A 23,234-nucleotide genomic window follows, 5' to 3' on the forward strand; every position below is an offset into this window, starting at 1 on the left:
GTGTCACCCAGATGTGCAGAATAATTACAGCAAACGTCCACGTCCTCCTACATCATTTAGCCGGGACCTTGTTCGTTTAGTGTTGTCTTATGGTATTTAATGTTTGTCATTTTAACTCCTGTATGTGATGCTCCTCAGATAACCAAAACCATCTAGTCTTTCCATCATGTCTTCCGTTCGTATATATCAAAATCTCTCCCTTCGTCTATTTAAAGGCAGGAGAACCGTGGAGAAGCTCAGTCCGTAACGCTCAACGTACTTCAGAGTTTCTGTGGACATCTGCAGATTGTAGTTCTTTTCGGTTTCCGGCAGCTTGGAGAAATCCACCAGGCACGGATGTTGCCGCTTATTATCGTCCCTTATCTACGAGAAAAGGAACAGTCACAAAGGTGGCGTTTCAACTTCCCTTCGTTGTCTGCAGCTTTGGCCCACAGTCCCTCTATTTGTACATGAATTATGTGGGAAATTTGACTGAATGTATGCATGAGAAATGCACGGCCTTGTACCAACACGGGTGATCTAAGTGACCATGTTATGAAAGAGGAACAAGGAGGCATGTTTTCTTGGGGGGGAGATAGAAGAGAGCAAGACGGGTCCATCAAGTGAAAGGTGTCATCGCCTCTCTCAAGACTGCACCGAAAAACAATCCCTTTAGCGAGGCGACATGGCGACATGGCGGATGTTTACCAAGAAAACATGCAGCGCTGCGCACAGCTGTGCAGCTGCGTGTGTTGTGGGTCCAATGAAAACCAGCCAGCTCTTTTGTGAATAGTACAAGAACTGTGTGTTAATCAGAATTACTTTTGTAATAATACGAATGTAAACACACGTATGCAAATGACTTTTTCCACGAATCCCAGTGAATGACGGCGTCTAAACGTATTTACATTCACTGTGACATAATAAGATTGCCGCCTTTGTGCATTTAAGACAGTAAAATGTGACTGAAGGAGGATTCTCATGTCCGTTTGTATTATCGACATAAGAGCTGTGTTCCATGTCGTCGTTTGTGTCGGCGTCTGTTCCTTTAAGGGCAAAACAGGTCACTTTGGGGTCATCGTTTACCTGACGTACAATAAACCAAGCGAGTCATCCAACCGAACAAAAATAGCACACTATTTAAGATATTGTTTGTATCGATTCCAATCGCAATTTAAGTTGCAATCGCAATTACTTCTAAAGAGTAGAGTTTGGTCTAACAATGCAAAATAAACATTGTTTTCAGTTGAACGTCCTTCTGCGCGCCAACACTTATTATCAGAATCAAACAGCTTGCATGACTCAATCCAAAAGAAGAATGAAGGTCTCTTTAAATCAATAATTAAAACATTGTACCTCTTTTTTTAAATTCTTCTTAGTCTGGATTCTAGTGTTTGTAGAACTTTGGACAGAGCCAGGCCGGCTGCTTTGTGTTGCTTCAAGTCTTTATGGCAAGACAACGGTGTTGATTTGATCAACGCAGCAAAAAGAAACCAGACAATCCTTCAAAATGTCAAACTAGAGCTGCATCATAAATCTCCTGGGATTACAGTCAGAGGACGGATTACGTCTTTAAAGAATCAATGGAGCAAATACTGAATGCAAATAATTCAGATCCTCTTGGTTTATTGCTGCAAATAACTTGCCCAAACACCCTGTTCTGCCCGTTGGTGAAGCAATACGTTGTTATTCACGACTTCTACTAAAACACGTAAACAATGAAGCGTCTAAATGAACGGTACGAACGGCATCGAATATGGACAATTAGAGTTTTCTTTCCACTTACCCTCTTTTTGGTGTGAACAGCAAATTATAAAAGAGAAAGCAAGATGACGTACAGGCTTCCGATGATTCAATCACACCGCTACCGACATCTAGTGCTTTTTCAAGCGTTTCCCCATCTCGAATTAGTACAGAACATGTGCATTTGTGATTCTTTATCTCTCTCTCCCCCCCCGAACACGGCGAGAAGCACGGCTCACGTCTTCATCTTTTAGCTACGGGGCGCGTTGCGTGGATCTGCGTACGTCTCACCTTGCCGTACATCCAGCCCAGCTCGATTTTATTCATCCCCCACAGCTCGTGGATATTCTCCGCCAGCTTGTCTCGAACCTTCTCCAGGTGAGGCAGCATCCCGATCTGAGGAAACCAGCGCAAAGGGTCGTAAAGAAGACCAAAAAGGTGGGAGGTTTCCTCAGCGCGTCGCTCCGGCGGTTCACCTGGCTGGTCTCCACGGGCGTGGGGATGTAGGACGCCTGCGACGTGAGCCGCGTGGTGCCCAGCAGGTCGCGGACTCCGTCCACATCCCTCTTGTACTCCTTCACCGGCTCCACCTTCATCTTCTCCTTTGGCAGCAGGGCCTCGTAACACGGCGCGTAGCTCGACGGCGGCAGGAACTTGAAGTCGCCGTGCCGGCCGCCCAGCAGGAAGCGAACCCTGACGGGATCAAACGGGATCAAACGGGCGTTGAATCTATTATTTTGTTGATTCATCCGGGGGGGGAAAAATGTGGTAATTAGACAGCCGTTAATGAAAGAAGCAGTTAGGGAAGATAAAACCTCATATTTTTCTCCCATAAATCCGCTTCAATCTGTTCCCAGTTTAGCTCTGAGACGCTGGCCGTCACTGAGGAGAGACTCTCCTGAGGACGCCCGGAATAGCTGCTGAAGTAGTCGCGGTGACGCAGCCGAGCCCGTTCTGACTGCGACCCGCAATTATTGGGCCGTGAAGATGTGCAGCTGTCACTTTCTGGCGCGAGGAGACGTTGACCCCTTTCCGCTGGGGCAGTTTTTAAAGCACGAGAACGGAGGGTCGCGGCTTCCTGACGTTGGGAAGCTTTTATTGCGCGAAAAGTCTTAAGCAGCCTCGGGAGGAATGAACAATGACACTTTATACTTTATACATTATAGACTAAACGCAGCCACACAGAGCGGCATTTCAAATGTGTTTTATTTGTCTGTGGCTGCCTTTCCTTTTCTGTTCCGCCCATGTATCATCTAGTAACCTCATGGAGGCTAGTAAGACTCACTTGACCCCCGCGGAGAAGCTGACCACGGGGAAGAAGAGACCGTCTGTGTTGAAATTTTCAAACATGCCCTGGACCGGCTGTCCGTTGATCCTGAAGGAGATGCTGGGAGCTCCCAGGTCCAGGCAGCAGCTCACCACGTCCTCGGAGGTCAATACGTGCTGGTTTACGGACGCAACCGCCCGAGGGATACGACCTGCGCCACAAACACACACACACACACACACACACACACGCAGGGTTATGTGAAATATGACCCAGTGAGTGCTGCTGGCACGGATCACGTCTCTCTCACAAACACGCGCAGACCTGTGCACAAAGTAACACACAGTCTGGGCAAGGAGATCGTCCCCGCGGGGGGGGGGGGGGGGATTGATGCCGTCTAGACGCCACCTGGCCGTAGCCCCGGTCGCTCGCATCACGTTACGCACAAACAGCCGACACGTCTTCCTCCCACTGACCTGACCAGAGGTGGAGTCCGTCGAAACCATACGAGTAGAGGTCGTCTCCCACGCCGTTGCCTCCCCACCCCTCTCCTCCTCCGGGGTAGGGGGCGTAGCCTTTGGCGTTGGCCCAGCCCACCCGCAGGTGGGAGGGCTCGCTGGTCACAAAGTGGTCCACCTGGTCAATCATCAGCTCGTAGTACCACTTCTTATACTGAGCCGAGCCTTCGCTCACCCCCAGGAAGATGTTGGGTCTCATGCTGGCGGGGGAGTTAAACGTACAAGCGTTAGTCATCCCTGAGAGGCGGTCACGTGTTCGCAGATATTTGTTGTTGTGAACATTTGGGACGTTGCCTCCGATGTATTTGGTTCGGGAGGTTCTTTCGAAGTGTCGCTCAACGCACATCGAAGAGAATTGTTTGAATAAATCTTTCATTGCACAAAGAAAGAAAACATCAAAAGGAGAACAAAGGATATTTAAAGGCAAAGTTCCATCTTCCATCAATTAAACAATCACGACATATTGAGCCACGAGTCTCTTGTTGCTTAACTGAACCAACCAAAAAAGAGAATAAGACGAGTAATATGACCTAACAGTATATTCAAATAATGTTTAATAATGATATACATGTGAAAATGTAATATATGCCACATTGTGCTATGCAATACTAAATGTTATGCCAACACATTTTGCTTGTTCAGCATAATCACATATTTTCCACTTAATCTAAGATGCGTGCGCGATGCTGAACTGTGAAACGCACAAATTCAAATTCAAATATGACAAAACCCCTGCAGCCAAAAGCACGCCGCTGAAGGGCAGCGTGGCGAGCGGAAGGCTTCCTGACCTCTGGACATCATTGACCAGCTGCGTCTGCAGCAGCAGATCTCTCCTGGGCAGCAAGTGGTCACAGATGAGGTTCTGGTTGGTCCGCACGGCCACGCCGTTACACACACACAGCGAGCAGAGCACGTCCAGAATCTACAACAGGAAGACGGAGGCAGGAAGAGTTCATCAATAACTGTCCCCATTGAACCCTGGATATGAACCTGCACCTTTCCAGAAATCACTTATCTCCATGTTGGTGCTCAAGGGAGAAAGTATTTACATGCAACCACTGCAGGATTACTCAGAGATGTTTATCAGAGGCAAAAACCTGTCCAACAGAATCCCTTTGACGCTCAACGAAGCCGCAGAACGAAAAGGGACGTGAGGTTCAGCCGTGGGCGACAGGACAGAGCACCTACGCTTCGTCACTGGTCCTTCTTTCCTGCATCCAGAGCTAAATTATACGCTCTGGCAGATTCATGACCCGAGCCAGCTGACTGCCCCCCGATCTCATTTTAATGTTGAACTGATTAATCCACGATGGGGACAGACTACAACTAATCCTCCTCGAGCCTTCTTTCAGTGATGGAAGCTTGAATACCGGCATCACTAAAGCACATGAATTAACAGTTAAGGACAAGAAGAGGTGACAAACGGGCCCGAAGGCAACGGTTATGGAAATGAATGTGCATCCAGTGGAGCGTTTTGGTGCCTAATGAGGGAAAAACTTGAGATGCGTGATGAATGGGCACGTTGGGTTGTTGTTGTGTGTTTTCTCGCTTGACTAAACGTTAGCAAAAATATTTCAGTATATTAAAAAAACAAAAAGTTTGAAGATTTTCTCATTTGCTTTCTCGCCGAGATGTTGAGAAAAACTCGGTCGTCTTTAGCTCAAAATCTAGCATCCAGTTAGCTTAGCTTCTTAGCCTCACGGGAACAGGGGAAACGGTAACCCTAACACCCCGGCAGCACCCATTAAACTCACTAATTAACACATATTTAATTGGGTTAATCTGTACAAAAAACAATGTGTACAAACAACAATTTCCCATTTAATGAGGGGGAAATGCTGGACTATATCTTGGTCGATGGCAGTTGCTAAGCAACCAGAGGAGACTGCAGGGAGCTACCGGACAGATTCTGTAACCCTTGGTCCCGAGCTGAAATCGCCGTTTCCCCACATTTCCTGTTGTTATGCTAATTGGCTGTGAGCTCCGGCTACGCATTTACCGGACTCAAACGACACCTTTAAGAACATCTTTTTATCCCCGGATTCCAATTTTTTTACTTTAGTTCATTTTCAAAAAATGCCTTTATTTTGTCTTCTGTCACAGCGGCGACAGCGCCTCGGATTAACCCCCAACAGACGGAGCAGCTGCTCACCTTGTGGTTGCGTCCGTGCTTGTAGAGTAGAGATATGATGGACTTGATGTGTCCTCGCTGGATGATGTTCAGGGCCTCCGGGCTCTCGGTTAGAATGCAGTGGAGGACTTCCAGAATGCCTGCGCAGCCACACGTGCGTCAATCAGTCGAACACCCACAGAGGAAAGACGCGCGTTTTTCAAGCCTGACGACGAGCTTACCCGAAGAGGACTCCAGTCTCTCCAGCTTGCTCACCAGCCAGTCCAAGTTGTTGGAGAACTGAGTGCAGTTGTTCCTGTTCCCCCTGATTAAAGCGGCTGTGGGGTGCAAGGACAGTGTGCACGGGGCAAATGTTACAGGGAAGAAAGAAAAATAAATAAAACTGCCTTTTAAAACTATGGAAGGTTCTACTTTGAGGCGGGACGACACCAGGAGTGAAAAGACAAACACAAGATGACAAGCGCACCCGCATGATGACAACAGAAAGGACAGGGTCACTCAACGCAGGCAGAGCGAGAAAGAAAGGGAGGGAGGCGTCCCAAATCCACTTAGCGCCGCAAGAGGTGCGTGAAGGAGGGAAAGAGACAAACGTGGCCAGGAACACTAATATGAGCCGGGAGGTGCAACCGGTGTGAGAGGAGGAGGTTCAGTGTGGCAGGATGGACAACGTCTCCACAGGAATATTATAATATCACACATCAAAAATGCGACGGGAGCGAGAAAACACGCCCGCTTGCAAATTCATATTTACTGCCACAAAAGGGTAAAGGAAATGTTGCAACCCGCCACATCATTTCAGTGAGCGGCATCTCTATGCGACAGAGCATATGTTGGCAGTGCAACCAGCTGCCCGCATTCTGCCACAGGGACACAAAAAGCACAGCGAGAACACAACGCAGCACAGTGATGGGAATTGATATCCAATGGCCGATAAGGGTGTGTGTGTGTGTGTGTGTGTGTGTGTGTGTGTGTGTGTGTGTGTGTGCGCGCGGTAGGCCGGCTTCTTACCCAGCAGCTCATACAGCAGGTTGAGAATGTCTTTCCAAGCTATTCCCGCCTCTGAACCCGCACATTCCCCGAAGTGGGCGGCGCTGTTGTACACGTTGAGGCGATCGATGCAGTTGGACACCAGAGTCAGCATCCCCTGAGGAAACGCAGTGAACGTTGCATAACCACCTACCGGTGACACCGGTTTCACAAAAACATTTAAAAAAATGTATTGAAAACAAGCTCATCGGGAGTTCATTTCAGCGCGTATTTCTCTGCAGCATTTTAATTAGCCGGCCGTTCCGAATGACTAACTTGCTCTGTGGCTCTGTACCGTCCCGTTTAGTGAGTCGCGGTGATTTATGCCACAGCGAGGTGTCTATAGTGATCAGATACGTTAAAAGTGGGCCGTAAAGATGATGATGATGATTCATCATGCCTGGAAAATCCTGAGTCAGCTGTCTGAAGGTGACAAATTGCCCCTCGAAATGTAACGTATTAGGAGGGAACAAAGACCGTTTCGGTTTACTATCATAGAAAGCAAAAAAAAAAAAAAAGAAAGAATCCGTGAAATATGCATAATTTGCCAACGTTGAAACAACCGCATATGCACGTACAGTCCTGTGACTCACATTCCAGAAGGTTGGCTTGAGGATACAGTGACACGTCGTTGTAGCCCCGCGAAGGTTAAGGGGGGGGGGTTCGGATAGTTGACATCGTAGGCGCCCCCAGTGAGGCTGCTGTCATTTCGTAATTGATGGAAGCAATTTAGATCCGGGCGGCTTAGAAGAAAGCCTCAGCGAGCTGCTGCCAGAAAACTTATAACGCCAAAAGTGCTGACACCTTGAAATGCAACGCCGCCTCCGAAAACAAGACGCCATTCAAACGCACACAGAAAAGAATCAATCGCTTTAGTCTTTCACATACTTTGTCTTTTGGTGATTTGCTGCTGCTCCGTGCAGCCATTTGATAAAACTGCCTCAAATCACAAATCAAACTCTTTAAAAGGGGCTTTTTTCGTGTTTTGCTGCACCGCAGAGCGGCACACACTTTGCGATATAACGGATAATTCGCGGAGCCTTCCCTTCATGCTGAAACTCACTTCCTGTTTGAACAAGTTCTGCCGGTTCTTGAGCGAGCGCAGCTTGATCTGCCTCTCTTCGTGCTCCAGCTCGGCATCGGGCAGCTGGAAATAGGTGATGAGGTCGTTGAGGGTCTGGAGCACCTCCTCCACCGGCAGCGTGACCAGCGCCCAGTTCTTCATCCCCAGACAATCAAGGTCTCTGGAGGAGGAGGAGGAGGAGGAGGAGGAGGAGGAGGAGGAGGAGGGGAAAGGCAACGTCACCGTTTCACAAATAACCTCCACATGAAAGCGGCAGCCAATTACATTTTCAGTACGCTCTTCTCTTCCTTCAACAAAATCGGCAAACGACACTCTTAATCGGGAGGCCGAGCCGACTTGCCGGGAGGCCGATGACTCACAAAATGTTTCGCCCACAGGTTCATCCATGCCGAAGTGCTGATTTCCCCAGGCCTGCTAAAAATAGCTCCCGCCGTACGGGCGGGGGGGGGGGGGGGGGGGTGGAGTGGGCCCGTGGGTGCCCTCGTGAGCCCGAAGACGGCGGCGACGCTTGACAGCAAATAAGGGCCGGCGGATGCACCCGGCGGAGCGTAGCTGCGACGCCGCTGCCGCGTTTGCAGTTGGAAACGCGGCAGCGCGCCGCACAGCGAGCCGTCTGGGGGCTTCAGTCAAAACTCACAGGCCCGGAGCTTAACTCCGCATGGGAACGTGTTCACAATCTGCAGGGACATTACCTCGCCGTTGTGATGTCTGTGTGTCTTTGCGCTTTGTTCCGTCATCTCTCTCTATCGGTATTTGCGAGGCGCACCAACGCACCTGATGAATCGCTTGAAGAGCAACGTGGTGTTGCGGATGATCCGCGCGGCGCGGGACTCCTCGTGCTGGCAGCGCTGCAGGGTCAAACCGTCGTCCATGTGACCTTCGGAGTGCAGGCACGCCTTGAGAGGGCAGAGACAAAGGCCCGTGAGACACCGTCGATGCGAAGCGATGCGGGGACAGGGGCGGGTTGGGACGTGGAAGCGGGGGAGGGTGCTATTTAAGGGAGAGGAGAGCGCCGAGCCACCGTGTCTGGAACACAGGTGCTGACACTACAGGCGATCTGGCTTTGTTTACATGGAGGACACATTGTCGCGCACACAGCCCCTGAAACAAAAGCCAAGGGACGCGTTTTATACTCGGCCGTGTACGAACTGATACAAAATAATCTCACCTCTCCTCAAAATAATGAGCGATTATCGAGAACTATCTCGGCTACCGAACGGCTTGTGCTCATGTTTTTGTCTCCGCTCACTCGTCTCTTGAGGGGACCCAGACGGGCCGATTTGACATCCGGTGCCTGGTAGGAGAGCCAGAGTCCCGTGGCCACGTGCGTGATGAAGCAGAGCGAGTCCCCGTATTTGATCTCCGCCGCTCCCATGCCGTCGATGTCCCGCTTGGGGCTCTGCTCCAGCTTCTCCTGCACAAGGGAGGAGAGGACGAAAACGGCAAGAATGAGCCGAGGAATCGCGAGCGGGACGAGGGTGAGTGCGTGCGTCCTGACCTTGGAAGCTCTGAAGCAAAAGGCCGTGGCTACGGTGTCGGACCTCTCCCGATCCTGCAGCACCAGCCCCCTGTCGTCGCTGAGGGCCAAGTAGTGACCGGTGGTCAGGTGGCGCAGTCTGAAGGCCTGGCCCCAGCGGATGTGGCTCCCGCTCCAGCTGTCGTTGACACAACCACGCGTTGAAATGAAGCACAGCGAGCAAAGGCAAAGCAAAGGAGAAAGAGGTGCGTTTCATACGCCCTCTGCTAACTAGCTGATTTAATATTGCCACCGGCTGCTAATTATCTAGCGTGCCGTGAGGTAGAACAATTAATAAACAGCTGAGCACATTTCTCTGATTATGCACTTGGTTTCTCGTCGGGGATTTAAAAAAAAATCATAATGTGTGGTAGTTGACACAGGATTTGAAAAAGGGCAAAAGGAATGAATGCATGCCTGCGACGATGTAAAGTAACCGGGATTAAAGAGGTGACCGAGAGAGAGCAAGAAGAAAAGGAGAATGAGGGAGGGATAAAGAAACGGAAAAGACACACAGGCCAAAGTGCAGCAGGGAATCTAACGTAGGGAGAGAAACGCAGAAATACAAGAATGAGGGAAGAACTCAACCAAATAGGTAGAAACGGGAAGGAAAGAAATAACGCGGCCCACCTGATTCGGAGCGGCTCCAGCCTCCACAAGGACCTGGCCTTGGCGCCGGCTTTACCCGTCTCATAGTTGACTATCCTGGGGATGCCAGAGAAGCGTGAGTGGGATTGTCTTTTAAATGCCACCTCATTTACCGCCGAGGTCATCGGACCCTCCGTTAGGAGAAGACCACCTCGCGTGTACGCGCACACATTCGCGCAGCATCACATCCTTCGAGCTGTAGAGCCTGATAAGCCACAGCTTCACGGGCTCAGTGATTTGTGCTCCTCTACACGGAGGAAGAGTAAATCTTTTGACTTTGACCTTTAAACAGCTCGCTCTGTTGAATTTCAAAGACAGCAGCAGCAGCGGGGGGGGGGGCAAAACGGTGAAAATCGCATCCGACGCTGCCTCCGTATCCGCCGCGCTCTGTTCTAAAAATAGACACCCCGTGCGTGTGTGTGTGTGTGTGTGTGCGTGCGTGTGTGTGTGTGGTTGTGCCCAAGAGGAACACACATATCCAGGCACCTGGCTGAGTGCGAACGGGCTTTGCCCGCTGTCTTGACCCACTTTGGGGCCGGTGTGCCCGTTCTTTTCTGCGGCGTACCTCATCTGCGATGGCAACAAGCGGCTGTGCTGAGGGTAAAAATAGCGCAGCCGCCATTTTGGCTCCGCGGGGGGGGGGGGAGCAGAGCGCGAGCTGGTCAGAAGCGTTTTAACGAGGAGCCGCGGGGCAAATCACAGGTGAGTTGGCTTCTTGTGCATCAACTTGTGCTTTGGAATCGATAACAGGACGACCCCCCCCTGGGTGTTAAGGTGCGATGAAGTTCACCTCTGCTGCTCTTCAGTCTGGTCTGACCCCGGGATGGCCACCACCTCGTCATGCCCATGGAAGAGCCGCATCACGTGACCACCCAACAGGTAGCCTGCAGGAGGAGGACGGACAGACATTATAAATCATTCATCCTTTACTGTTTGTGCTTAAAAAACATGCATATTTCTCAATACCATCAAATAACAGAGCAGTCTCGTAAGCAGCTTCTACCTTCTTCTATGTTGCTACCGGAGCAGATGGGATGGACGTTCCACAGGGTTTGCATGAAGGAAGCATCCACCTGGATGTTGCCACTGGAGATGGATAAGTGCTGCAGGAAAGAGAAGGATTTCGGATTCATCTAAATTACATTATTCCTTCAACGTCGAATGAGAAGTTCAAACTTCTCGAGCTTCGAGTTCAGCTGGAGTTTGAAACCGCCCGGTTTGTCATTGAGCGATGAGGGGGCGACACACTGACGCCTTGAGTGTCTTCTGCAGCAGCTGTGTCCCGATCGTCCCCGTACAGCCCTTATGTGCCGTCCCCACATGCAGCGGGGGACAGCCGGGGACAGCGGGGGACAAAGCCTGTTGCTGAAAAGGTCAACAGGACCACGATCGTCATCGATGTGAACACGCAACGAGGCCGAAAACCACTAAAGCTCATTTAAAAAAAATCACAATCCGCTACGACGTCGAGGATCGAGCGGCAGACTTACAAGGTATCTCTCGGAGGACACGCTGACGAGGATGAGGTCATCACCAATCCGCACTTTCTCTCCTTCCGATCGCTGTTTGGAGGCGGGGTGGATGGTCCACCAGCAAGCCTCACCTACAGGGACACACGCGGGCGCTTACTCGTACGTACACACACGTGTGCGGCTCCACGAAAGAAGGTGGATGAAAGCAAAGCGTTTTTTCTTTTACCTGTTGAATCCTCCTGCAGCCCGACATCAAAGGACAGCTTGTCGGTCTGCGACCTTGATGTCTTCAAACAGGCCAGAAACTGCGGCGCACAGGAAGCAGCCGTCACACACACACGCACACGCACACACACACGCAGCGCTGTGCAGAACGCTGCCCTTCATGCATCTAAGCTGCTATTCGCGCCGGCAAAAACACAGATCGCGTGCGATCTCTTACCATGGAGCTGAAGGAATGTCGGAGTAGGATGGCGTGTCCGTACAGGAGGGTCTTGTGTCCGCCACTCTGCGCCGCCTAGAGCGATAACACACACACACACACACACACACACACAGAGAAAAAACCACACAAACACGTAGTTACACCACAACTCATTCTCCAGCCCCCCTTCAATCAGCACCCGACCTCTGGCACTGAATGTTGACCTCAGCGAGGACCTTTCTGGCCAGCGATGATGACCTGGAGGGAGCTGGGGAGGCTGGGGCACAACTTTCTGACACGCCATCTCGGCAATGGAGACATGCAATCGGACCCGCCGGAGGCGACGGAGGATCTGACTCCTGTATCCACGAGCAAACCGGATACGGGCTCATCTTTCCAGCACTCCCACAAAAAGGGGATTGTGGGAAGGATGCACAGCTACTGTGAGTCTCCGGTGCAGCGTTGACGTTAGTAGGGAGGGACTCTGCCGCTTGTGTGGTTCTGTTCAGATGCAGGGAGGAGGGGGGAGTGGGAGGTGGTGGGGGAGGGAAGGGGGGGGGGGGCAAATGGCATCTCTACAGGTAGAGATGCAAATGGGGATAAAGAACTTTGTTGTTGTTCTTTTGGCAAGAAACTCCCGCGTTACTCACCTTCCTTATGAGCCTCTAGGAAGCATTGAGGTAAGAAAGAGAGTCAATATCCGGCAGCGGCTGTTCTCCTCCTCCTGAACCTTTCTGCCTGCGGCTGCACTATTCCAGCCTTTGTTGCAAATGATTTAAACAATCGTTCAATTAATACGGGAAAACCAGTGGACATCCAGAAACCGTTTCTGGAAGAAAGCCAACCAGGTTTTTTTTTTGTTTGATAAACTGGATACGTATAACTGTGTGAGAAGAGGGTTTTGTGGAAAGCATCCACGGCCTCTCTCGCCCTCGGTTTCATTTTCTCTATGTATCCCCCTGGATTGGCTCCAGCCACAACAACCGAGCTGTGATTTGGTGCCGTTGTGTCGCGCACACTGCAGCACTGGCTTCTCCTGTGCTTGTGGCCACAGCTGCGCGCTGGCTGAGGCTCTGAGCCTAATGCGGCACAATCACCCCAACCGATAAACCCCAGCCTCCCAATCACTTCCTCATCCCTCGCCTGGGGAGCGCAGGAGAACTGCAGGGGCGGGGGGGGGGGCTTTGTGATTTCGCGGCGGTACGGAAACTTCATTTTCTGAATGTGAGAGACAAAATCCAGCGAGGATTCGATACGCTGAAACCAATCACAGAGAGGTGTAAAGGAGGCGCAACAAGTACCGGTTCTCCCGGCCAGATGTTTGACCACAAGTGATTCTGGAATCAATTCAAAGACGTGACATTTAGCACAGCTCGAGGTTTCTCTCATCGACGTAGGGGTGGACACGGCTGGAGGACAAAGAGGCTGCAGCGAGAGGATGAAACGCGGGTGCGCTTGACGTCGAGTGAGACGCTCCGATTGGCTGATCTCATCATTTTGTCCTTTTGACCGGCGCGATCAATCGGTTCAGTGTTTCGTTTTTTAATCTGCGGCAACAAATGCGTACGGTCCAGTCTCTGGTCGGCACAGTTGTAAGTGTGTTGCCTCTGCAGGTGCTCCTCAGTCTCAGCAGCTTCCGGATACGACGCCCCGAACTAGCGACCTGCTGCGGCCGCTGTCTATTGATAAAGCCCGTCCCTCAGAAGACACATTGATTCGAGAGCCGCAGGCGAGACGTATTCAACCTCCGTTTCCACTTTAACGGCGCGTCCCGTCGTGACATTTCAGCACAGGATGACGGATGAGGAATAGAACGAGGGTATTGAAAACAGATGAACGTGAGGAGAGGGAAAGCGGTGAAGTAACGCGATAAAAGAAGTCAATCCAAGTCGTCGATGTCACGGCAGTCTTTGCCGCACAGGCACAAGAGGTGTGAAAGAACAGAATTTTGAGCGAACGATGAGGAAAATGGTCCAGTGAGAAAGAATGAAAAGCAACAACGTTACAGTCCAACTGAAATCATGTTTAGTCTTCCCTTTTCTAGAGTCAGGAACATATTTTACAGTTTAATAGTGCATTATTATCAAAAAGGAAAGTCTTGAGGGATCAGATCGGCTCGTTTTCCTTGCACTCACTATCGCTGCAGCTGGCAGGCTGAGCTCCAGCTGAGGGGGGGGCACAAAGTAAAGAAACATGTGCTGCAACTAACGAGTGAGGAGCCCCTAAGTGGATAAAAGGCACATTTGAAGGTCAGTTGACTCATTTAAGGAGCTGCGCTGTGAGGCCTTCACTCTCCGCCCGACAAACAAGAAGGCAGTTTGATTTGAGTTGGATTCTGATGCACGAGGAATGAGGCTGGACTCTGGACTCATGCACATTCTTACCATCATTAGCAATGTGCGATAATAACCATGTGCCAAGCCGACTCAGAGTCAACGGTGCGTTTCTCCTTTTTACCAAAACGCCTCGCGATCGTTTTCTGTTTGTTGGTCCCAGCTGTTTGCGTCCTGTCGTAGCATCACAACATGGGTGATGCAAACACCTGCAGTAAACATCCGCGTGGATGCTCCTGGCGCAAAACATTCCATGCAATCATCAGTTATTTTAAAGCGCGACGCGATTGCCACCGGTTCCCCGGCGTAAAGCTTAATGTTCGGCGGCGACGCGTCGTAGCGTGATGTGGCGAGCGCACCGCGTCATGCATTGGCGAGGAGGTGGGAATGCAATGAGTGGCGGACGTACCCATCGGTCGGGGCCACGCGTCTATCACGCAGAAGACGGGGATTATACACGGAAAGTAGAAGACAAAGAAGGGAGAATTACACAGCTGTCACAGCGAGGAGAAGACAACTTCAAACAAGATCAGGTGCAGAGATTACAGTGACTGTGGATAACAAATTCACGTATTCACATTTAATCTCTTTATAGTTAAGTTAAGTTAAGAGTTTTTAACTGAACTGTCTGCATTCTTCACAATAAACAGTTTTGCAGCTTTCTAACGTCAAAACAGGGTGGAATACACAGCATGTGAGTCTGTGAGTGCCGTGTTTGTTAGCATGCCTGCACGTGTGTGTGTGTGTGTGTGTGTGTGTGTGTGTGTGTGTTCGGCATTGCTCACCCCTTCGCTGTTCTGTCCGCTCTTAGCCAGCATCTCCTGGAGGGCTCGAACCGACAGAGACTGTTCCAGCACAAAGGTGCAGATGCACAGGTCCGGAGGAACATACTGCAACAACAGGTAAGCGGGTCACGGCTCAGCAACGCACACCTTTGACTGTTGTGCAGCGCAAGCAAAACGCACTTGAAAAATGTGGAGAGGCTGTGGAATGCACTGGGATATTCTGATTAGATGCCCACTCGCCTAACCCGTGCCGACTGCTGCACTTTTACTGCACTTGAACCAAGTTGGTCTTAATCAAGAGGCAGATATTCATTAAAAGGTACTTTGAAAAACAGAAGTACGGTAAAAGATGCCTAACTGGGACAGGGGGGGACAGGGGGGGACAGGGGCGACTCACAATGAGGGAATCTGGGATGTTAAGTTATTTTTGGGGAGTAACAACAAGATAAATGAGACCAACCTAAACACCACGGAGTACCTCAACCCCCCCTCAAACTGGCTCGAGTAGATCCAACCTCATTTGCAAACTTAACGGGACCCAGTTTCAGGGGGACGTGTCCATAGATTTGAAGTCAGGACAAGACTAAACTGACCGCCGCCATAGCGATTCAAAACGCCATCGACTCGAGTGGTTTGTGTGATTCGGAGAGATGGAATGAGTTCATCTTGCATCCAGCCTCCACGTTTTCTGTCGTCATCCAGACACGCAGAGGAGCTTCTAATGAGAAAGGGATGAACCCACAGACAATAATGCGGTTTCCTTCAGCTCTTCTGTCAGACGACCACCTTCAGCCCACTGACAGGCTCCACAAACACACAAACACAGGTCACTGGCTACAACGGCGAAGAACTCGGTTTGGCTTCACACACTGAACCCTCATCGTGAGTCGCAGCGCCGCTGCCGCTGCGGTTTTGGGCATTGAGCCTCCAGTGGTCACAACACCGAGCCGCTGACAGGCCCGAGCTGCTGCTCGTATATTACAATCAAGCAGCTGCTCACAGGCTGATTGATGCTCCCATTCGCACCGTGCACACTGTAAATCCACCTCACTCTGTGGTCGCGGCTAGTTGGCCCGAGGAAAGAGGCCTCCAGTTCGGGAGGCTCCTAAATATCCACCTTTGGTTCACACCTCTTCATTGTTGATGTTGGAAATGAAGACAAAGCGCCAGATAGGGAGAGCATCCATCACAACTGTCAGGTGTAATTACCACCCAATATGGGGTGAATGCATCACCTCCCTATGTGCACCCCCCTCTTCCCCTACGCATATACACACACATGAAGAACATTTCCAGATGTGGAAAGATGCAAAAGGTGAGAGCTATCTTGGGATTGTTACAAAGCCAATCGCCAGTCGGACATTTCTGCCTACTATCTGTGAATGGGCTTCATCCATGGGTGTCATTTGTGGGAATTGTCGTCCGTCGGCGGAGAGGCCACGTCGGTGGCAAGAGAAGCACGTGAAGAAGACTGCAGGCCGCTGAGCTGCTTTTCTCCGCGTCTCCGCTTGGCTTCACTGAATCTTCGCCGGATCTTAGGAGGCTGAACTCAATGGTTGCTTGGCTTCCGTGCATCTTTTCCTGCGGTTCGCTTTCCTGCAAACTATACGTACGTGTGTGTGTGTGTGTGTGTGTGTGTGTGTACGTCTCAGATCACAGAGCATAAGAGCGGAGTTCCTACCTTGGCCTCGGACGTGGGCTCCAGGTAACACAGCCGATTGCCCAGCCCCTCGGCCGCCAGGCAGAACTTGCGATTCTCCTTCTGGATGCAGGCCACGCACTGGAGCACCACTTCATCATCCTGTCGAGACAAAACGGACTTCAGACTGAGGCTCTGTGTGTGTGTGTGTGTGTGTGTGTGTGTGTGATCTGCCAGCGCGTGCGTTCATCGATTTGGGAGAACGCAAGAGATTCAACCAAGTGCTCATATTTAGATTGTGTTCCGTTGTAGGAAAGACGCATTAGTCTCCATTAGTTATCCAAACCTTAGTTTTTTTTCAATAATGGATTGCTAATTTAATTTCATTGAAGAAATCAGGAATTTGGAAACCCTAAATAAATTGCTCTTCAGTTTGACTCTTATATAATTCTAAATGTATTCACTAAGCTTAACGATAAACCAATAAACTTTGATTGAGCTTACGCAGTTCATTATAACAGGTGGATGTCAGTATGGAGGACGTCGTATAAGGAAGGATGGTCAGTTACACGTAGGCGGCATGTGAAGATAAAGTATCGTGCACATTTGTAACGCGATAAAACTTTTTTCTTTGGCAACAAACTACCGATCTGATGTCGTCTCCGTCACCAACCGCTCTTACTCAATCATCCCCTGTTGCACCTGGCTGCTACAGGAGGAGGCGGGGGCCCTCGCCGCTATTAATCCTGAGGGACGTCAGTCCGACTACGAGGAAAGAAGATGCTCTCCTCGATTTGGAGACGTTTCACTTGACAACAATCTGTAGAACAGACAGTCTTTGAGGGATTCTGCAGCTTTTGGCGGAGTCAACGTGGAGAAGTCTGGAGAAGAGCGACGGAGGGGTCGAGCAGAGTCAGAGTGCCGTGTAGAGACAAACTAGAACCTGGTGGGAAAACCCAATTGTCACTTTCGTGTAAATGCAAATGACCTAAAATAAGGCCCGGACTCTTTCTTCTTGTATTCATTTACGCCGCCAGCCTGGTTAAAAAAAGCTCTCGATGACATTGTGAGTCTCAAGGTGTCCTCTGCAAGGGCACCTTGAGACTGCACTACACTCACACAATATCGTGACACCGTCATACAGTGCTCTATCACTATCACGCCTGTGTACGTCCATGCATTTCCACTGCGTGCACAGTAACAATAGAGTACAACCCCTGTGAGACTTGTGGAGGTAAAGCCGCCGCATATCAATGAGCAGGTCTGTATGACGACTCCCGTTATTTTCTTGCTCTCGACCAATGGGGCTCTCCTGGAGCGGAATAATGACCTCGGTGCCGATTTCTGCCTGGCGACAGCTTGGCAGACCTCGTAGTGCCGCTGCCATTGACTTGTAAACGGACTGCTTCTGAATAAATGATCGTCACTGATGATAGTGGGGAGTGATTTCAGAGCTTAGAGGCACTTAATGTGTTGTTAAGGGACAAAACGATACTGGAATGAGGCCGATAATACGTTTTTTTATGGAGCATCCCGCTTTCTCTGCAGCTCATTTTTCTTATGAACTCACATATACATCATTCTTTATTCGAACCCTCCAGACAACAAAGCTCAAAGGTTTGTGGAGTGTGTCTTCTTGTGGCGACGGCTTCCTCTTGAGTCAGTGGAAGCAGTCTGAACCAAAGCGCTCTCGGGGGGATTCTGGGGTATCTCAGCATTAGCTTTTTAAGAGCCGTCCACAGCAGGTAGAGAGAGACTCTATTTATCGTGCACTTCGCAGGGCTGCATTGCATCGGCACAATCAGTACTTTAAACGTGAAAAGGCACAAAATATGCACAAAAAAAATAACTGGAAAGCCAAAGAGGGAAACAGGATTTCATCCCTGCTTTCTAAGTACTATGAGACTGAATTGCGTCGGTATTTCACGTGTTCCTTCGATGCCTCCCACAAGGCTTGTATCACTGCAGCTTGCACTATGTTGCACCGAGCACTCATGTCATTACCATTGCTCATTTTCTTTCATTTGAGATATACCTCAAGTTTTAAGCATCCATGCTGCAGAGGAAATAAACCCGGCTTCATGAGGACTTGGAGAGTTGTAGCCGCCCGGGAACAACATGACAAGTAGTGTCTTCATTAATGTGTCTCCTGCTTAAATCCCTGAAACACATTTTGCCAAAATTTGCATTAACCAAAACTACCAATTGGCAAAAAAGCAATGTTGCACCTCGTGTTAAGAACACATTGCCATCTCTTAGTCTGCCCCATAAAAGTAAAAGCTTCTGGTGATAAAATCCAGACTCCCATCCTGCAGCTACAGCGGCTTTCAGCTCCCCGCCTCCCTCTTTGAGGTCAGATCCATTTTGTCTTCTGCAGCTTGAGCCTGCACCAACGACTCGCCGGTGAACCGATCCGAGGATGGAACCAAATGGCCCCGTGGGAGGAAGTTGAGGACAGAGGAGAAGAAGGGAAAAGGGGAATAAAAAAAAAAAAGCGGATGATACGGATCTTGCAAGCCAAGCCGATGCAGTCCACAGCTCTTGCCCCCACTTTGTCCCTTTGTGCCTGCGTGACACCGATGTACAGCGTCCCGGCTAATGAGCCTCCACCATCACCACCAGGGGCCTGCAGCCAGTCAGCACTGTGCAGCCAGCGGCTGGCTCGCGCTCCGAGACTTTGTTCCCGGCCAGATTGATACAGCTGGTCTCGCACCGCAGAACAAAATACAGCTGGCCAGCTGTCCCACCTCCTAAATGTCCTCAATACGCCCTTGTCTTTCTCCTCTCGCACACAGTTAGTTCAGAAAGAGACCCGGTGTTTTCGTACCTGTTGGAAGGCCATAGGTAACTGGGGAGAAGGAGGACCCAAAGTCTTCATTATAAAAGAACATTATAAAACACTCGGACTGAAACCATCTGTGTGACAAGAAGTGCAGGATGTTTATTTGATCCTTTCCATTCTGAGCTTAAGAGGAAGCCGTGTTAGACGACATTCGTTCCACCACATTCAAGTGGAGATTCCACGTGCTTTCTGCGTAGACGTGCATCTTAATGCTCTCTCGCGCTGTGATGGGACACCAGGTGAAATGGAAAGAGCTGCAGCAGCGAGGCTTAGTCCTCATGACTCAGGGTTGCCGCGTAAATGGAAAAGCTAATGCTCGTCTTGAGGCACAGAGAGAGAGAGAGCTAATAGAGAGATGGAGAGCACGGGGAACACACACATCCTTAAAACCCACAGGGCAGAGTCACACTGTAAATTAATCTCGCCATCCTCCTAAAACTTCAACCTCCTTTTAAATTCTTTGTTAAGGGTGCCGAGGACGACAGCTTTACAGACGGTTATTGGACGGTGTCTTTGGCCGGTCCTCGGCACGCGACGTCTCTGGCACGGATACAGATCGCCGATAAACTCTGCAAATATCGGGCCAACTTTATCTATATATAAATAGTAATGTCTTAATTGAGGCTAATTATAGATTGTACAAACTACTTAGTATCCCCTGCACACTGGAAATAGCTGAAGCTCTATTCCATCTCTCTGTTGCAGCTCGCTTTGGGGTATTTGGCTGCAAAGCCCATCGATGAACAGTCGACTTTCTAAGGATAAAAACGAACACAACACCACCAAAAGCACTGCAAACTAATCTAATCTGTGATGCTTCAATACTCCTATCCATATTTAATCCTCTCAGGTAGGTTGTGTGTGTGCGCAATGATCACCTGGCGCATATTGCCTAATCACTGTTGGCAATCTAATTACACAACGGCCACACACTCCTACACTCGGCCTATACAGCTGTGAACAGCGGCAGCCACACGGAGACAATCCATCACAGAGATCGGACGGCTGTGGCGATCGTTGCCAAATAGCTCAGGGGGGAAAAATGTCTGCAAACATTCTGTGCCATTTAAGATGTAAAGCTGCTGTCGGCTTTGCAATTCAGGCGCACGTCACGGCATGGACATAACGAGAAGAGGAGGCCCGCCACGGGTCATGCAAGGAGGAGAGTTTATAACAGGAGTGATACTAAGTGCGGCCTTCGCAGTCAGATCGAGCCCCTCGCGGGTCCGGAGGTATTAAGGCAGTCTGCTCGCAAAGCAGCAGAGGAGGGAAAGCTGTAAAGTGTTTTCATTGCAGCGTTGCTTCTCCTCCCCGACGGTGGCTTTAATGTAAAAAGGCGAGGTAAGCATTTTCATCTCAACCCCCGCTTCAGGCCGGCGCTTTCCATCTACACTATTGAACCGAGAAAGAAAGAAACGGGCAATGGAGCATCTCTGTAAAAGTGCTTTGACATGAAGCGATGCATATTTTGCCCAGTTTGGCATTTTCCCCCTTGACTCCATGGTGGCACTGGGGCTCGCAGCGGGGGAGCAGATTGAACAAACTACTTCCTCCGCTTCCTCCCCACAAAGTATTCTCAGTTACCGAGGGAATTGAGATCTTTTGCGTTTCCGACAGCAGTGTGTTGCATTCTTTTAGAGGAAGAACCTCTAAAGAACCTCCAACGGAGCAGCACTGACAGGTGCTTTTGTACCCGACTCGCACCACACACTGCGGTAGCCACAGAGAGGCTGGAGTTGTGTGGAGATAGAAATGACACCTTTCTGTCAGGTCAATAAAGTGGAAGTAGGACCAGCCTACTGTACATGTGACCTAGAAAAGCAGCGGGAGCAGAGTGTTTTAGCGATGCCAAAGCCAGTGCTTAATGCACGAGGAAAGGATGCCGTTGCATCCAATGTGCAATGTCTATCATGTGTGATTAATGCTTTCAAATAGACCCACGAACCATTTGTCGGGGGGGCTGAAGGCCAAAGTATATTGCACGGTTGTATATTCTGATTACATCAATGTTTGCAGATGTCAGATTGTCCCTGTTCTACTGAGACCTGGTCAGCGCAACAACATCCTATATTACGCAATAACAGGGATCCCAGCGTCGGCTTCTCTGGGGCAACAATACCCGTTGTCCTTGAAGACCTGACCGGACTGGAACTCTTCAGAGCTCCCATCGGCGCGCTCGCACAGCGGAGAGCGGGGGTTGAACTACAGCGGAGACGCCGCTGCGTTAAACTCTTATTTGTTCAGGGACTGGAGACGATGCCCACGTGCACAGCTCCGGGTGTCAAAGCTGAAGCACGACTGAAAAAGGCAGGCGGGAAAAACAGGCAACTCATCTCCTCTGCGACAATTTCGACCGCATCAAATATCAACCTACAGCACTCGGATTTGTCATATATTTTAGGAACACGCCATTAGGGGCTTGGTGAGGTGGTTTTCAAGCGTCAGCTCTTTAGCTATACAAGTTGGGAGAAATGCTGCAGAAAGACTGGGCTCAGTGGGGGAATAAAAAAATAAAAAAAAAATCTCTATGCGTTAGTTCTGCTGCAGGGCTCGACAAAGACCTCCGCTTCAAATACAGATACAGCGGCCTGTTACGTCGGGCGGTGATGGATGCAGCGTGGGTTGAATATGTGCTGGCATGCATGTTCGTTCATGCAACCCCCGTGAATCTTTAACCGTGCTTCCCGGCGAGGCAGCGCGGGGCATTTCTTTACAACACGCAGTGTTGGTTCTGCAGCAACAAGAGCCAATAAATATGGTAATGAACAAGAGAGTAATATCGTGGCGTCTGTTCTACTGTGGTGCAACACAGACGTTGTTAAAGACATATGAATATTTTATGAGGTGGGAAAAGCCACGATTGTCAATATCTGAGGAAAAGGATGAGACTCTGTCACTTGTCTGGGGGGAGAATTGCATTTCTCAACACATTAATTGGTGCGATTTCGCAGTGCAACTGTATGTCAAGAACAAATGACTCAATGAACCCTTCTCTGGTAGTGAAGATGATTTCGTGGGGCCATGAGGCAGAACTCATCTCTGAACACACACGTTAACACTGGCTAAATTGCTTTTGGAGGCTTGTTTTTCCTCTTTTAAATAGCACAATGTGTACAGTCACTCCCGCTAGTGCTACTCCAGAAAGCTCACATGAACCAACACGACCATCAGCCGGCTCCTTCGTTGCCGGTGGGCCGCATCGCACAACTTCTCACGGCTGAGGAAGGCACATTGGTCTCGCTAGATGAATGACAACTTTGTATCGTTTTCTGCAACCAGCGTTGTCAGGACGTGTGGCGGGATTAGCAAGCGGGCATAGTTGCCCTCCGTCCGTAGACAGCTGGTTACTGGTTACGGACAATAAGCCCAATCTGATAGTTTAGCCCGCTCCCGTGCAGCAGCTGTGGCGAAGCAGGTTAACAAAAGGCTAAGCTAAGCTTTTGGAAACCTTTGGTCTTCATCTGTGAAATGCCGATATCGTAGAACTCTGTAGCCTAGAATTGATTCATTGTCCTCAATCTATGCAGCTCTGGCACCAACAACACGGCAAGATAACATTTTCAGTGTGTAACTTTAGCACATTGAACACTGACCAAGTCATGGCGTTAGCCTCCAGCTAACGTCAGCTGTGAAAGGGTCTTTTAAACACACAGCGGGGGCAATAAGACTCTTCTTCACCCACTGCATCACAAACAGGGAGCGCATTTTCAGAAGACTGCCGCCGTCTGCTTCAAAACTCCCAAAAAACCCAACTCAGCACTTAACTTTCTCATACAAAGTGGGCCTCAACAGCAGCAGATTGCAGCGGTAAACGCTCCTCCAAACGG

At 49.9% G+C, this 23,234-nt stretch overlaps 1 protein-coding gene across 17 annotated transcripts in view; it reads right to left on the reverse strand.

The window, feature by feature from the left end:
* The window catches only part of LOC120832509 (ryanodine receptor 3), a 64,571-nt gene that overhangs the window by 35,714 nt on the left and 5,623 nt on the right, over positions 1 to 23,234 (reverse strand). For 11 of the 17 annotated variants that reach the window (XM_040198826.2, XM_078089434.1, XM_078089436.1 and 8 more), the window contains exons 2-24: positions 16,608 to 16,727; positions 14,927 to 15,031; positions 14,551 to 14,571; positions 12,459 to 12,473; positions 11,827 to 11,901; positions 11,611 to 11,689; positions 11,403 to 11,515; positions 10,916 to 11,015; positions 10,703 to 10,796; positions 9,895 to 9,969; positions 9,247 to 9,403; positions 8,998 to 9,162; positions 8,523 to 8,644; positions 7,728 to 7,908; positions 6,647 to 6,782; positions 5,860 to 5,955; positions 5,660 to 5,778; positions 4,296 to 4,429; positions 3,466 to 3,707; positions 3,008 to 3,200; positions 2,199 to 2,415; positions 2,014 to 2,118; positions 260 to 363 (exon numbers count right to left, since the gene is read on the reverse strand). In XM_040198826.2, coding sequence (XP_040054760.2) covers positions 260 to 363; positions 2,014 to 2,118; positions 2,199 to 2,415; positions 3,008 to 3,200; positions 3,466 to 3,707; positions 4,296 to 4,429; positions 5,660 to 5,778; positions 5,860 to 5,955; positions 6,647 to 6,782; positions 7,728 to 7,908; positions 8,523 to 8,644; positions 8,998 to 9,162; positions 9,247 to 9,403; positions 9,895 to 9,969; positions 10,703 to 10,796; positions 10,916 to 11,015; positions 11,403 to 11,515; positions 11,611 to 11,689; positions 11,827 to 11,901; positions 12,459 to 12,473; positions 14,551 to 14,571; positions 14,927 to 15,031; positions 16,608 to 16,727 — 2,768 coding nt within the window. The remainder of the gene's footprint in view (positions 1 to 259; positions 364 to 2,013; positions 2,119 to 2,198; positions 2,416 to 3,007; positions 3,201 to 3,465; positions 3,708 to 4,295; positions 4,430 to 5,659; positions 5,779 to 5,859; positions 5,956 to 6,646; positions 6,783 to 7,727; positions 7,909 to 8,522; positions 8,645 to 8,997; positions 9,163 to 9,246; positions 9,404 to 9,894; positions 9,970 to 10,702; positions 10,797 to 10,915; positions 11,016 to 11,402; positions 11,516 to 11,610; positions 11,690 to 11,826; positions 11,902 to 12,458; positions 12,474 to 14,550; positions 14,572 to 14,926; positions 15,032 to 16,607; positions 16,728 to 23,234) is intronic. The other 6 variants (XM_040198822.2, XM_040198828.2, XM_040198829.2 and 3 more) reach the window with 2 other exon arrangements.

The sequence above is a fragment of the Gasterosteus aculeatus genome, chromosome 15 (genome assembly GCF_964276395.1).
Source record: "Gasterosteus aculeatus chromosome 15, fGasAcu3.hap1.1, whole genome shotgun sequence".
In the NCBI taxonomy this organism is placed as follows: domain Eukaryota; kingdom Metazoa; phylum Chordata; class Actinopteri; order Perciformes; family Gasterosteidae; genus Gasterosteus; species Gasterosteus aculeatus.